General features: G+C 36.7%; 1 protein-coding gene and 1 pseudogene across 2 annotated transcripts; one reads left to right on the top strand and one right to left on the bottom strand.

The window, feature by feature from the left end:
* Positions 1-6: 6 nt before the first annotated feature.
* LOC137006814 (gastrula zinc finger protein XlCGF57.1-like) lies at positions 7-8,116 on the bottom strand. 2 transcript variants are annotated; one of them, XM_067367892.1, is made up of 4 exons: positions 8,080-8,116; positions 7,549-7,659; positions 3,717-3,909; positions 7-1,299 (listed from the first exon to the last, which is right to left on the bottom strand). In XM_067367892.1, the coding sequence occupies exons 2-4, from the start codon at positions 7,564-7,566 to the stop codon at positions 281-283; spliced, it is 1,230 nt and encodes a 409-aa protein (XP_067223993.1). In that variant the 5' UTR covers positions 7,567-7,659; positions 8,080-8,116; the 3' UTR covers positions 7-280. The 2 variants fall into 2 exon arrangements, with proteins under 2 accessions (XP_067223993.1, XP_067224002.1); XM_067367901.1 differs by lacking the exon at positions 7,549-7,659.
* Positions 8,117-13,775: 5,659 nt separating this feature from the next.
* LOC137007602 (uncharacterized) lies at positions 13,776-14,671 on the top strand (annotated as a pseudogene).
* Positions 14,672-15,344: the final 673 nt, after the last annotated feature.

Raw genomic sequence — 15,344 nt, 5'->3', positions numbered from 1 at the left:
CTTATTTTTTCAGTGGCATTTCTGGACTAATGTCGAGGACTAGTACATCTTTGAGCCTAAATTCAGCATGAGTAAAACACTTAAGTACTGTTAAAGTCTCAGATACTCCAAGACTTTTACTCAAGTTGTCTTAGAAATGGTGACTTGTAATGGAGTAATTTTCATTGTAATGGTATCTGTACTTTTATTCAAGAATTGTTTTCAGGTACTCTTTACACCTCTGCTCTTTCCACAGCAACGACTTCAAAGAGTTCAGTTCAGTTCTCTTTCAAGTGAATCCTCATGTGGACCTTAAGGTTATCTTTATATATGAAACTCTTTCCACACTCATCACATGTAATGGCATCTCTTCAGTGTGAATTCTCATGTGTTCTCTAAGGCTTCGTTCCCGTCTGAAGCCATTCCCGCACAGACTGCAGGTGTGAGGCTTTTCTCCAGTGTGAGTGCTTATGTGGGCTATAAGATGTCCTTTTCGACTGAAACTCTTTCCACACTGTTGGCAGGTGTAAGGCTTTTCGCCAGTGTGAATTCTCATGTGTGCTGTAAGGTTTCCTTTCTCACTGAAACTCTTTCCACACTGTTGGCAGGTGTAAGGCTTTTCGCCAGTGTGAATTCTCATGTGGACTGTAAGGTTTCCTTTCTCACTGAAACTCTTTCCACACTCTTGGCAGGTGTAAGGCTTTTCTCCAGTGTGAGTGCTCATGTGGTCTATAAGGCTTCCTTTTCGACTGAAACTCTTTCCACACTGTTGACAGGTGTAAGGCTTTTCTCCAGTGTGAGTTCTCATGTGGACTGTAAGGTTTCCTTTCTCACTGAAACTCTGTCCACACTGTTGGCAGGTGTGAGGCTTTTCTCCAGTGTGAATTCTCATGTGGACTTTAAGGCTTCCTTTCTCATTGAAACGCTTTCCACACTGTTGGCAGGTGTAAGGCTTTTCTCCAGTGTGAATTCTCATGTGGATTTTAAGGCCTCCTTTCTCACTGAAACTCTGTCCACACTGTTGGCAGGTGTAAGGCTTTTCTCCAGTGTGAATTCTCATGTGGGCTTTAAGGTTTCCTTTCTCACTGAATCTCTTTCCACACTGTTGACAGGTGAAAGGTTTCTCTCCAGTGTGAATTCTCATGTGGACTTTGTGTTTTTTGTGTGTGAAACTCTTAGGTCCTGTCTTTTGAACTCCTTTTTGTGAGGAAACCTGTGTTGATCTTTCCCCATTCATGAAATCATGATGTTTATCATAATGTTCTTTCTCTTCTTCCCTTTCATTAGGTTCATGACTCTCTTCTTTCAGTGCCATTAGGTCTAGGACAAAAATAGACACAAAACAATTTAGACATTTAAAGCATCAAAACCAACAACATGTATGTTCTATACCCTATCCTATCCTATCCAATCCTATGGATCAGGAATGGGCAGGTTTGGTAGTGGAGGACCACTGTCTTTTTTTATCCCTAATCAAATACACCTGCCTGTAATTTTCAAGCATTCCTGAAGACTTAAGGCCGATTTATTTCTGCGTCACGTGTACGCTGTAGGCATGGCATAGGCTGTGAGTACCACATGTAGCCTGATGTGCAACATCTCTGTGACGCATGTAATGTAACGCATCAATCGTACACAGACCGCAAGCGCTGTGATTGGTCTGTTAGAGCCCCTCCCTCGGGTCAAAAGATTGGTGTGGAGCAATAGGAGAAGTGCGAGTGTGTGGCAAGGGGGGGGCGTGGTTCAGCAGCGGGAGAGACGCAGGAGACGAGCGGTGCAGGTCAAGTGCAAATGATAAACACCCGTGTCTCATTGCAGTAATTGACATGGGGAGACCAGATAAAGCCACCAGGAAAAAGGAAGTGGCTGAGAGAGAAGCTGTGCATCCTCCAGAGGTCGCATTTGAAGGTCGCATACGTCATTGAGGCAGTATCATTTCAGAAAAGTAAGTAGGACTCTCCGAACGTGACCTTGGAATGCGTCCTTCTTTCACAGGAATTCGGAGGATGCATGAGGTGTATCCTTCGCTGCTGCAGATAGCCCACAATTCTTTGCGTCGCTGTTAACAGCCGTCATTTATTTGAAAAAATAAATAAATGGAGTCGGCAAATGTACATACACTGCGTTCCAAATTATTATGCAAATGACATATCAGTAAGATTTCAGTACAATAAACATTCAGATTTGAGTTTTTCTAAGAAAATGTGTGTTTGTTTATTTATCCAAGTCTTTTTAGATAACTGGTATCAATCTCAGACAAAATAATTTGCCAGGTCTATGGAAACCCTACTTAGAGGTTGTTCCACATTATTAAGCAAGTCACAGTTTTCATGCAATATGGGGAGGAAGAAAGATCTTTCTGAAGATGAAAAGCATGAAATGGTGCAATGTTGTGCAAAAGGCATGAAAACAACTAATATTGTGTGAAAACTGAATGGAGATTATCGAATTATCATAAGATTTGTGAGTGATTTAGAGCACAGCAGAACTCGGTCAGATAAAGACCGAAAATTAAAAAATTAATTGTATTAAAAGGGCAGCTATAAAAAAGCCAGTGTTGAGCAGCAAACAGGTATTTGAAGCTGCTGGTGCCTCTGGAGTCTCAAGAAACTCTCCATGCAGGCTGGTAGTTGTGCGTAAAGATGCATTTTAGACACCACTAACCAAACCTGGTAAAAGTTACACTAAACCATGTCAAATTATCCATTACTCCTATTTTTTCTGTAATTTAATTACAGTTACTTCTGATGTAATTGAACTAAATACTGTGTTTAGAACAATTATATATAATACAATAGTGAATTTAACATCAAAATTATAGCTGTCAATAGATTAAATTTTAATCGCAATTAATCACGATTAATCTCACACTTATCGTAAAATTAAGCATACATCAGATTGAAGTGTGATTCTCACAAAACTGTATTTTCCAGGTTTTTAAGGTAAATTTAGGTGTCTTTTCAAAAAGAGGACACTTGCGGACTCCAAAAGGACACTTGGGTAAAGTTGGTTTTATATTCGCACATTCGGACTTCTGATAAATTCAAACTTTCCAATAAATGTGCAGTAAATGAATGTTTGCGAATTTTTAGCAGCGGCATGATATTGACAACCAACGATTGTCAACTTACAACATTTTTCACAGTCGATCAAAATAGGCAAGTATTGTTTTAATGGCAAATTTACTTGTGAATGTCCACTGAATGTCCAATGTAGTGTGATTAACAAGGCTATTGAATACAGATGTCCGAATGTGCGAATATAAAAACAACTTTATCCAAGTCCAAAAGGACACCAAATCACCAAATGCTATGAGTCCAAATAATTCATACATTTATGTACACTAAAGCACACACACAATAAACACAGCACAACTAGTTTGAGGATTCACAGTGTGAAGTGTGGCAACAGAAAAGAGCTTGTTTACACTTTAGACCAGTCCAGTTACGATACTGAACAGAACCACATGGAGATAACACAAACCCTAAATCAACTGCCTTGACCTGCATATATACTGAAGTACACAGAAACATACACAGGACAAATCCAAACATTATCCTGAATGTGTGTGAAAACAATGTGTACGTACTAAAATGTGCCTGTGCGGAAATACAACATGTGATCAGTGCGTCGAGAGAGAGAGCGGGAGAGAGACAGAGATGATTTCAAATGATATTTGATCATTATTTTTTAATAATGATCAAATAACCGAGTTCAGCTGTGAGAATAAAACCAACCTGTTTGTTCCTCAGTATCTTCATGTTTCACACTGAATGTTTCTTCAATCTTCATGTCTTCACTTTCCTCTTTAATAAACTCAACCTTCATGTCTTCAGACTCCTCTTTAATAATTATCTTCATATCTTCACTTTCTTCTTTAATAAACTCCATCTTCATGTCTTCACTCTCCTCCTCTTTAATTAACGCCATCTTTAAGAAGGGAATAATTAACAAAGTTAATGACCTGTTTAGACAACAAAAAAACATTCAAAACTAAAGACGTGCACAGACATTTTGGGTGCAGGGGCTCAAGTGAAAAAAGGACACTTCTCATAATTATTTATTTAAAAAATAATAAACCCTTAAATATATTAAGACAACTCTGACTTCCTTATCAAATTATTTTAATTCCCTCACACTGACACAATTGTTTCATACTCCACAGATGTCTACAAAATAATCAGTTCACACAGAGACTATGGTCTTCTTTAGTGTTCACTAGGTTTATCACAAGAGAAGGCAACAGCAAAGGAAACTATGCCACAATGTGCATGTTTTCCACATTACTATTTTCAAGTAGTTATATATATTTAGAATAAATGACTGCACCAAAGAGAGGGACATAGTTTCACAAATAATTTGTTTATTTTGCACAAATCAATAAATTGTTTTAATTCTTTTGGTTATTGCAAGACTTATTTCTTGTAGTGGACAATTTTAAGATTTTGGTCTATTTTTGCTTCCATGTCTTTTACTCTAATGGAAAGAAAACTTAACCCTAACCCTACACATTTAGATGGTGTTTATTTTAAGCCTACAACCATCCGTCTATTTGCATCTGTAGATTTCTTCTAATTAACCAAAACAAGCTAATCTGCATATTTAAACACATCAAGAGTTTTTCCACTGAAATGTTATAAATTCATTATATATTATAACAAATGCCTGCAGAGGGCGCCAAAAGCCTGCTGATTTTTGTTGTTACACAGTATAGCACAGCACTTGCCTGGCAAGGCAAGATAGAAATGCTACAGCCACTGTAATTTCTTCAACAAGAATATATGGACATCAAACAGGCAAAGACAGAGGGTTTAAACTTGTATTATCCTGTGTAAGTGTAGATTTAAGAATAGCATTATGTAATGCTGTATTATGATTTTTAAATAGTTATAATAAATCGTGCATCATTAGAAAACTGTCTAATAATGCGGTTCATGGATTCTCCTCTTCTGGTATTGACAGCGCTACAGATATCTTTACAATGGTTCAAAACGCAACGCATTAAAATAATTGAAATTATAATATGACATAAATTAGGCCTACATTAGTATCAAATCAGGCAGACGCATTGCTGGTGGTCAAACTATTAACGCGGCGTTAAACGTATAAATAATCTCACCCTAAATAGTTTCACAAATTTCACATGTTTGTGAACATACATAGGCTACCTAAAAGAAATGCACGGGATGGATCCATCTAGGGCTTTTTTCTTTTTCGCTTCTCATCGCCAGACAGCAGTTGTGTTTTCCCGGGAATAGTTGTCACAAGTTTTCAGCCAGCAGCAAACATGAGGTGGGGCGGGGCGAAGATGCGGAAATGAATGGTGTGTCGCGGAGGGAGGGCAGCTGAACTCGACAAAGCCGACCTTATATAGCCTATAGCATTTTTTATTCAGTAAATATATTTTTGACAGCGAAGCTGTGCGTAAACATGAATATATATGATTTATAAAAAAAAGAAAAAAAAAAGCACCCCAGAAAAAAGGGTACTTTCTCTCGAGGAAGAAAAAGTGCAGGGGCTCAAGCCCCTTTTTTGTCTATGTGTGCACGTGCCTGCTCAAAATTAATGCTTAAATTAATAAACTTAATATTTCAGGCATTTATTATCTACATTTGCTATTTAATGAGTTATATATTATATTTGATTAATCTTTGATGAAAACATGATTAGTTTGTTTGTTAGTATTTGTTGTTCTCGTTCATGTTCACTGTTTGAGCAGCACGAGTCGTGATTCACTGAATCATTTCTCAAAGTGTTTGATTCAATTGACTCGGAGTTGAAAAGTTCAGTTTCTCCATCATTACTCTCCAGAGACTGAACTCGTGCTCATGATAAACCAGTGGTGTAGTCTAGTTTTTTGTAGTGAGTATACTGTGATTTTTCCCTCCCGGCCTCATACTTACCCGTCCCAGAGCGACACCCCATAAGCACCGCCACACTCACTAATGCATATAGTATGCATCTGATCAAGGCTACATGAGAGCATTCTGAAAGACGGCTTATGTGTGTGTTATTTACATGTCAATTTATTATAATCAACATAAGACTTTAACAGCCAGTGACATTTACAGCTGAAGAGCCTCTGGACTGATTTTCTACTGTTTAGTATCAATCACCATCTAACTCAGCCAGTTAAGATGGCCTTAGATGTTATATGAATAAGGTCCCTGTAGCATAAGTTTTATCAGCTAGAAAATTTCAATGCACATTTAAGGCTGCAAGTTGCAACTGTTATTACTCTCTAAAAATTGTTTGGTTAAAAACAACCCAAATGGGTTGAAAATGGACAAACCCAGCAATTGGGTTGTTTTAACCCAGCCATTTGGTTAAATGTTTGCCCAAACTCCTGGGGAGTTTTATTTAACTCAACTATTGTGTAAAAATTGCTGTATTGCTTGCTTAAAATGAACCCAAAATATGTTGGAAATTAACATTTATTAATATTAAATATAATAGTTAAGCAATAAACATGCATAATATTGTTTATTAATAAATTATCACCTTTTGATTATTATTGTTGCCTCTAGTACTTATGTGTCTGATTTTCAATTTCCACCCTATGGGTTCATTTTAAGCCAGCCATATAGTCATTTTTAAGCAATAGTTGAGTTAAATAAAGCTACCAAGCAGGTTGGGCAAACATTTAACCCAACTGCTGGGTTAAAACAACCCAATCGCTAGGTTTGTCCATTTTCAACCCAACTTTAACCCAGCATTTTTAGAGTGTAACAATAATGGAAAGATGAGGCTTATCAGTATGTCACAATATCACCCTGTTTGGACTTTTTCTGTTTTGCACCATGTCAGTCTGTCATCATAGTTATGCATTTCAATTCACTAACTTGCAATTGAATTCGATATCAGTTATTTTGGATATACTGTATATCAGGTCCAGTACATGGCAAATTTTCTCAAGAAAAAAAATCTGATGCTGTATAACGGGAATCAGTTGGTACTACATTAATATTGAAGGTTAAAATGAACTGATTTGTTTACAAACTTAAATTACACTTAAGGAATTTTTTATATTAATAAGGTTATTTGAGGCCTAATAACTTTAAATTTATTTCTACTCCAGTTCGTGTTTTGAAATATACATTTAAATGGTGGCTGTCAACTTGACGGATTTATTCAAACATGCATAATATAGGCTATTGAAGAACATTAAAAAATTATAATTAATAGGTAATATGGTGTATATATTTAGCTAAATGCTCCTTTCTAGAGTTCATTTTTCTAGCTGACTAACGAGTTTATGGTCACTGAATATGTTTTTCTAAAGTAAATGTGATGTTATGTCCCACATGGAAAAAACCTATATAAACATATATGTTTCAATATAGGTTTTGATATAGGTTTTTAATATATGTGACATATATAAAATTGGCCGTTTTCCTATATTATATGTACATATATGTACGCATATATATCCACATATAGGTTCTTTCCATGTGGGGTGACATTGTTTACAAGCTGTTATTAACGTCTTTCCGCAGTTTAAACACTGATTAAGCGATTATATCTCATGATATGGATTTCGTTAAGTTGAACTGTATTTTTTTATCTTACCTTCAGATGTTCCTTCATGTTTATTTCGCGCTGTAACTGGTATTAAAGCAGAGGAGAGGATCAGTTCACGGGCGCGTCAGGCTGCCGCTTTTCTTGAACTGATACTGCGATCTGTTACACATTAAAGAGCGCCAAAACTGTATATGTTTTTTTATTATTATTCCGAAGTAAAATGCTCAAAATATGAAACTTGAGACTTTGAGAAATATGAGACTTTGTTTCATGTCAAAAGCAACAAACCACAAATCATATTTTGTGATTTATTGCATGGTTACGTATCCTCGCGCTCGTAGACTACACCACTGTGATGATAAACTGATTTATGATATATATAGAGAGAGAGAAATGAGACGCAGGTTTACTGTTTCTCGTCAGTGGATATGAGTTTTACTCACACAAATATTCTTCATTACAGTTAGATCACAATGTTACATTTAATAGTAAATAAACTCATTTAACATCGCTGGTAAAACTATTAAAACTACAAAACTGTTTCTGTCGATTAAAACAGCTTAAATTCTTAAAACAAACCTTTATTCAGCAGAATCACAACAGATGCAGGAGCGCGGCGCAGTCTTATGACGTCATGTCGCCACTCCAAAATAAAAGTCATGCTTTGTCTACAATCACAGAAGTGCATAGAAATCCAACTACTTTACCAGATAATTTTTATGTATTAAAATTAAAATAGAGACAAATATGGTACAAACAATGTACAGGGTGTGATTTGTGAAAAAAACAGAAGAAGGGATGTTTTTTTTTTTTTTTTTTTTTTAAATTTGTTTAAAACTACAGTGGAGCTATATAGCTATTTTTTGGCAGCTGTTACAGAAATATTTTTACAAAAAATCTTCTGATTTAACCTTGAGGGATTGTTCTTATGACAAACGGTACAGGTTCCTTCGCCTACCAACAGACGAGGAATACGGAAGAATGTGGCTGAAAAACCTAAACTTGAAGAGACCACCCAAAACACTGTCATGTGCTCATTTAATTTTGTCGACAAAAAACTAAAAATCTAACAAAGGAAAACCTGCATCCTACTTTGTGGTTGGGCTATGAAAGACCACCCGAAAAAAGTAAAGTGATAATGTCTCTAATGCCCTAATAATTGTGAACTGTATTTGTACTCTCAGATGAGCTTGACTAGATGGATTGGGATGAGGAGCCGTGCTCTGTGATGTCCAAACACAGTGGTCAGACCCAGAGATAGAGGACCACACCTATTCAAGAGGGCCTTCCATCACCTGCAGAATGAGTGCTCCACCACTGCCAGCATTATCAGGCCCTGTTGAGGAAAGTGTTTTGAAGAGTGATGGAGACTCTCTCTTGTTTACAGGGATTCCACTCATTGAGTTTAAACCCCTTGTATCCCGCTCGCAAGTATTTGCCCCTACTTCACCATTCATGTCGGTTGTGGACCAACTAAGGCAAAACTTTGTCATGGCTGATTTAGCACGACAATTTAAAACATCAGGTCAGGTCAGCAGGACTGTTGGAATAATAATGTCTTGAACTCACCAAGGATCTTGTTATGTGGCTGCATGATATTTGGTCGTGAAACAATCAAAGTGATGTCGCCCCAAGCATTTAAAGGACACTTTTCAAACACAACCTGTGTAATTGATTGTCTTGCAGAAAGCCAAAAACCCTAGAAGTGCATCATAGAATATTTTTGGAGCACCAAAAAAACGACTTATTTAGTGATGGCCGATTTCAAAACACTGCTTCAGGAAATGTCATTGCTCCTTATGAAGGCCTCATGGAGCCATTGGATTTCAACCTAAATATCTTAATTTGTGTTCTGAAAAATTACGAAGGTATTTCGGGTGTGAAACGACATGAGAATGAGTAATTAATGACAGAATTTTTGGGTGAACTAACCCTTTAAGGTCAATCAGCTCTCACTATCACTTCAGTGTGTCATCAGATCTGCACTCGGTTGGTCAATGAAACATAAATGATCAAGTTATAAATTTTGTTTTGATCATTACTAATTTACATATCAGCCTCCCATTTCCACACAAACCACCGCTGCATGCCTATTTATCTAAATGTACAGTACTTAACATTCACTGTTTCAGCAGATTCTTCTCAGAGTTATAAAAAGATTAAAATTCAGATCCCCAATCCCTGTGTACAGAGCATAACTCACAAACACAAGAGGAATATTGCCTCTTCACTCAAGCTTAAAGGAACACTCCACTTTTTTTGAAAATAGGCTAATTTTCCAACTCCCCTAGAGTTAAACAGTTGAGTTTTAGCGTTTTTGAATCCATTCAGCCGATCTCCGGTTCTGGCGGTACCACTTTTAGCATAGCTTAGCATAGTTCATTGAATCTGATTAGACCGTTAGCATTGCGCTTAAAAATGACCAAAGAGTTTTGATATTTTTCCTATTTAAAACTTGACTCTTCTGTAGTTAAATCGTGTACTAAGACCGGCGGAAAATGAAAAGTTGCGATTTTCTAGGCTGATATGGCTAGGAACTATACTCTCATTCAGGCGTAATAATCAAGGAACTTTGCTGCCGTACCATAGCTGCAGCAGTGCAATGATATCACGCCTGTGAGCCCCTGCTTGCACAGGGAACGTGCCTTGCAACCATGGAGACGTTTGTGAGAGACGCTGCGTAATATCATTGCGAATCATATCAAATCATTCTAATTTGTTTGATGTTTTTAAAAATGACTGTGGCCAAGTTAGCTCTAGTGTCATTAGCGTTACTTAGATTTGAGTAAAAAATAAATTTGGCTAATAAACATGTAATAAATGTGCCGTTTTAAAAGATTTATACCTATAATTGATGGGTTAAAGTTTAAAAACCCACTTGCATCAGTAAACTTTAGTATACTAGTTTGAGTCTATTTTTGTTTACATTTGACAATTCTCCACCTCAGGTAATGTTGTTTCAGATCACTATTTCATATATTAATTCATAATTAATAAGTTACTGTGTGTGTGTGTGAGAGAGTGAGAGAGTGAGTGTGAGAGACTTTTGACTTTTAACATCTCTTTAATTACAATCCATTAGCACAAAAACATACACCCTTAAAACACCACATTACTTCATAAAATACATATTCTTACAAATACATATATTTTAAAAAAATAAATAAATAAACTTCTTTTACAACAATATATCACAACCTCCCTCTTCATTGGGTTGACATAAAATATTTCCAACACCCCATAACAAGAAGAAAGCTTCAGTATCATTCACCAATTCATAATACTTATACTCCATTACCAGCCTACTTTTTACTAGAGCTCTAAACATGTTCAAAGGATCAGTATCATCACTGTTAAACAGTAATTTTCTTTTTCTTGTCAACCAAATCGCCATTTTTGCCATACTGAATAAAACATTAATCAAAACAATTTTGCTTTTATTTAAGGCACTATATTTTGGTCCAAAAATAAAAAAGCTATTTGTGAAAATAAATCCAAAATTATGACTCAAGTCTTTTAACAGAGCAAGAATTCCAACCATTTGGTCTCTGGAAGGTCTTTCAATGCTCTTAAATTTAGAAATTTAACACAAACCAGATAAAGTGACTTCTTAGATATAAAGATACAAAGAGATACAAAGAGACCAAGTTCAGGTGTCCTAAACGAAAGCAGTCTTCCATCAACCTCCTGCCAATCTCCTACATTTACACCTGACATCAAAGCAAATTTAAAAGTGCTGGCTAATGCTAAACATAAATATTCTAAAATCATTATCCACGTCGGCACAAATGATGTTCGACTTCGCCAGTCGGAGATCACTAAAATTAACATTAAAGAGGTGTGTGAACTCGCAAATTCAATGTCAGCAAAAGTAATTTGTTCTGGCCCTCTTCCTGTTCGTCGGAGTGATGAGATAGTTATCATCACTCAATGGCTGGCTGTCTAAGTGGTGTGCGCAGAATAATATAGGTTTCATAGACAATTGGAAAAGCTTTTGGGGCAGACCTGATCTGTTGAAAAGAGATGGTATTCATCCCTCCCGGGATGGTGCTGCTCTTCTATCTAGAAATTTGGCAAATAGTCTTAGAGCTGAAACATGACAAACCAGGGCCCAGATCAGGACACAGACAAACTGGCTAAACCGACCGTCTGCTAGCCGCCTCACGTCACAGAACTCAGATAATTCACAGCACATAGAAACTCTTTCACCTAGATATTATCACATAGAGACTGTGTCTGTACCTCGAACTAGTAAATACAAAAAACTTCCGAAACCTTTTAAGGGTAAAAATTTAATTGATGTTCAAAAAATGAAAATCACAGATAAATCAGATAAACAAATGATAAAGCTTGGGTTACTGAATATTAGATCTATTTCTTCAAAAGCACTTATTGTAAATGAAATTATCACAGACAATAAACTAGACTTGCTGTGTTTGACAGAAACCTGGCTAAAACCAGACGATTACATTACTTTAAATGAATCTAGTCCTCAAGGTTATGATTATCGACACAATCCTCGACAGAAAGGCAAAGGGGGAGGTGTTGCTGTAATTTATAGTAATATATTCAGAATCATTCAAAAGAATTTCAAATATAATTCCTTTGAAGTGATGGTGCTTTATGTAACATTATGTAAGTTGACATTTGTGCTGGCTACTGTATACAGGCCACCAGGGCACCACACTGACTTTATCAAAGAATTTGCTGCGTTTCTATCAGAGTTAGTACTGACTGCGGACAAAGTCCTTGTTGTTGGTGATTTTAATATCCATGTAGATAATAATAAAGATGCATTTGGATTGGCATTTGCAGACATTTTAAACTCTATTGGAGTTAGACAACACGTGTCAGGACCCACTCATTGTCGTAATCATACCCTAGATCTAATACTGTCGCATGGAATAGATATTGATGCTGTTGAAATTCTACAGCAGAGCGATGATATATCAGATCATTATTTAGTCTCGTGTATAATACAATTAGCCAAGGCTACAAAACCACCACCCAGCCATAAATATTGTAGAACCATCACGTCTACCACTAAAGATTGCTTTATAAATAATCTCCCCGAGCAGTTTCATCGCCTTAGTATACCTGACAACTTAGAAGAACTCGATGCTGCAACAGAAACTATTGGCTCTCTCTTTTCCAGCACATTAGATGCAGTCGCTCCTTTACGTCTAAAGAAGATTAAGGAAACGAATCCAGCGCCGTGGTATGATGAGCACACTCGGGCTCTAAAACAAGCTGTTAGAAAAGCTGAACGTAGTTGGAAGAAAACAAAACTAGAAGTTTTTCGCCTTTCGTGGAAAGAAAAAATGATTGAGTACAGAACGGCTATAAGAAATGCTAGATCTACTTATTTTTCAAATCTCTTAATAGAAAACAAACATAATCCTAGGTATTTATTTGACACAGTGGCTAAATTAACTAGAAACAGAGATTCAACTGCTGACGTTTCCATAGAGCACAGCAGTAATGACTTTATGAACTTCTTTACTTGCAAGATTGATAATATTAGAGAGAAAATTAAAAACATGTAACCGTCTACAGTTTCACTTCAGACAGTGCACTGTAGTGTCCATGAGGTAAAACTAGAATCATTCGCCGCTATAGGAGAGGAAGAATTATCTAAACTTATCAAATCATCAAAATCAACGACATGTATGTTAGACCCAATGCCAACTAAACTACTGAAAGAAATGCTTCCAGAGGTCGTAGGTCCACTTCTTGATATAATTAATTCATCTTTAACATTAGGACACGTGCCAAAAACCTTTAAGCAGGCTATTATTAAACCTCTTATTAAAAAACCTCAACTAGATCCGAGAGATTTAGTAAATTACAGGCCAATCTCGAATCTACCTTTTCTGTCAAAGATACTAGAAAAGGCAGTTCCAACACAACTATGTTCCTTTTTAGAAAGAAATGGAATCTGTGAGGATTTCCAGTCAGGATTTAGACCATACCATAGTACTGAGACTGCTCTCGTTAGAGTTACAAACGATCTACCCTTATCATCCGATCGTGGCTGTATTTCTCTATTAGTGTTATTAGATCTCAGTGCTGCTTTTGACACTATCGATCACAACATTCTTTTAAAAAGACTTGAAAACTATATTGGCATTAGTGGAACTGCTTTGGCATGGTTCAAATCGTACTTATCTGACCGTTATCAGTCTGTAGTAGTTAATGAAGAGATGTCGTATCGATCACAGGTTAAATATGGAGTACCACAAGGCTCAGTACTAGGACCGTTGCTTTTCACTCTGTACATGCTGCCCTTAGGAGAGATAATTAGGAAGCATGGTGTTAGTTTTCACTGCTACGCTGACGATACTCAGCTCTATATTTCCACGCGCCCTGACGAAACCTACAAATTCACAAAACTAACAGAATGCATAGCTGACATTAAAAACTGGATGACAAGAAATTTCTTATTATTAAATTCAGAAAAAACTGATATCCTAATCTTTGGACCAAAAACTTCCTCACGAAAAAACCTTGAATACTCTCTAACACTTGACGGGTCTCCATTAAACCTTCGTCCTCAGTTAGGAACCTGGGTGTGCTCTTTGATACCAATCTTTCATTTGAAAGTCATGTTTCTAGTATCTGTAAAACCGCCTTCTTCCATCTAAAAAATATATCTAAATTACGACATATGCTCTCAATGACAAATGCGGAACAGTTGGTTCATGCATTCATGACCTCAAGACTAGATTATTGTAACGCTCTACTGGGTGGTTGTTCTGCTCGGCTTTTAAACAGACTACAGTTGGTCCAAAATGCGGCAGCTAGAGTTCTTACTAGAACCAGAAAGTATGACCATATTAGCCCAGTTCTGTCAAAATTACATTGGCTCCCTATTAAACATCGTATAGATTATAAAATCTTGCTGCTTACTTATAAAGCTCTAAATGGTTTAGCTCCCAAGTACCTAAGTGAGCTCTTTATGCATTATAGTCCTTCACGTTTATTGCGATCTCAGAATTTAGGCCAGTTGATAATACCCAGAATATCAAAATCAACTGAAGGCGGCAGATCCTTTTCCTATTTAGCACCTAAACTCTGGAACAATCTTCCTAGTATTGTTCGGGAAGCAGACACACTCTGTCAGTTTAAATCTAGACTAAAAACACATCTCTTTGCTCTTGCATACACATAACACATTATCAATACATTAACATTTTTCAAATCCGTTAAAGGATTGTTACGCTGCAATAATTAGGTCGGCCGGAACCGAGAACATTTCCTATAGCACTAGATATACCTGTACATCAGAATAAGAATGGCATCTCCGCTAATATCTGTCTCTCTGCTTATCCTGAGGTTTGCCGGGTGCTGGATCCAGGCCGTATCCAGATCAGATGGAGAACCAGTGTCTGGACCTGACTACAATGTAGCCCAGGAGACAATGGGCCCACAGATCCAGTTCTGGCTGCATCTATAATTCAGATTTTTAATCCCCGTATCCACTTACATATATTTATATATAATCTATTTTTAATCTCTATAATTAAAATGTATAATTCAGATTTTGATCTCCATATCCATTTACATATATTATATATATATCTTCCAAGGGTTTTTTCCCTCCTAGGACTTTTTTTCCCAGTGCTAGCACGCTGGGTTTTTCTCCTAGGTGTTTTTTTCCACCCCTGGAAGTCAGCCAACATTGGCTTAATGTAGCACCATCTTGTATATGTTACATATTACCACGCTTGTTTGTACAGCTTATTTTAACCACTTCCCTTTTTTCTGTGCTTCTAATATGTAAAGCTGCTTTGAAACAATTACCAATTGTAAAAGCGCTATATAAATAAATTTGACTTGACTTG

This window comes from Chanodichthys erythropterus, chromosome 3 (genome assembly GCF_024489055.1).
Source record: "Chanodichthys erythropterus isolate Z2021 chromosome 3, ASM2448905v1, whole genome shotgun sequence".
Taxonomy (NCBI): domain Eukaryota; kingdom Metazoa; phylum Chordata; class Actinopteri; order Cypriniformes; family Xenocyprididae; genus Chanodichthys; species Chanodichthys erythropterus.
This window is presented reverse-complemented; position numbering and strand designations above follow the sequence as displayed.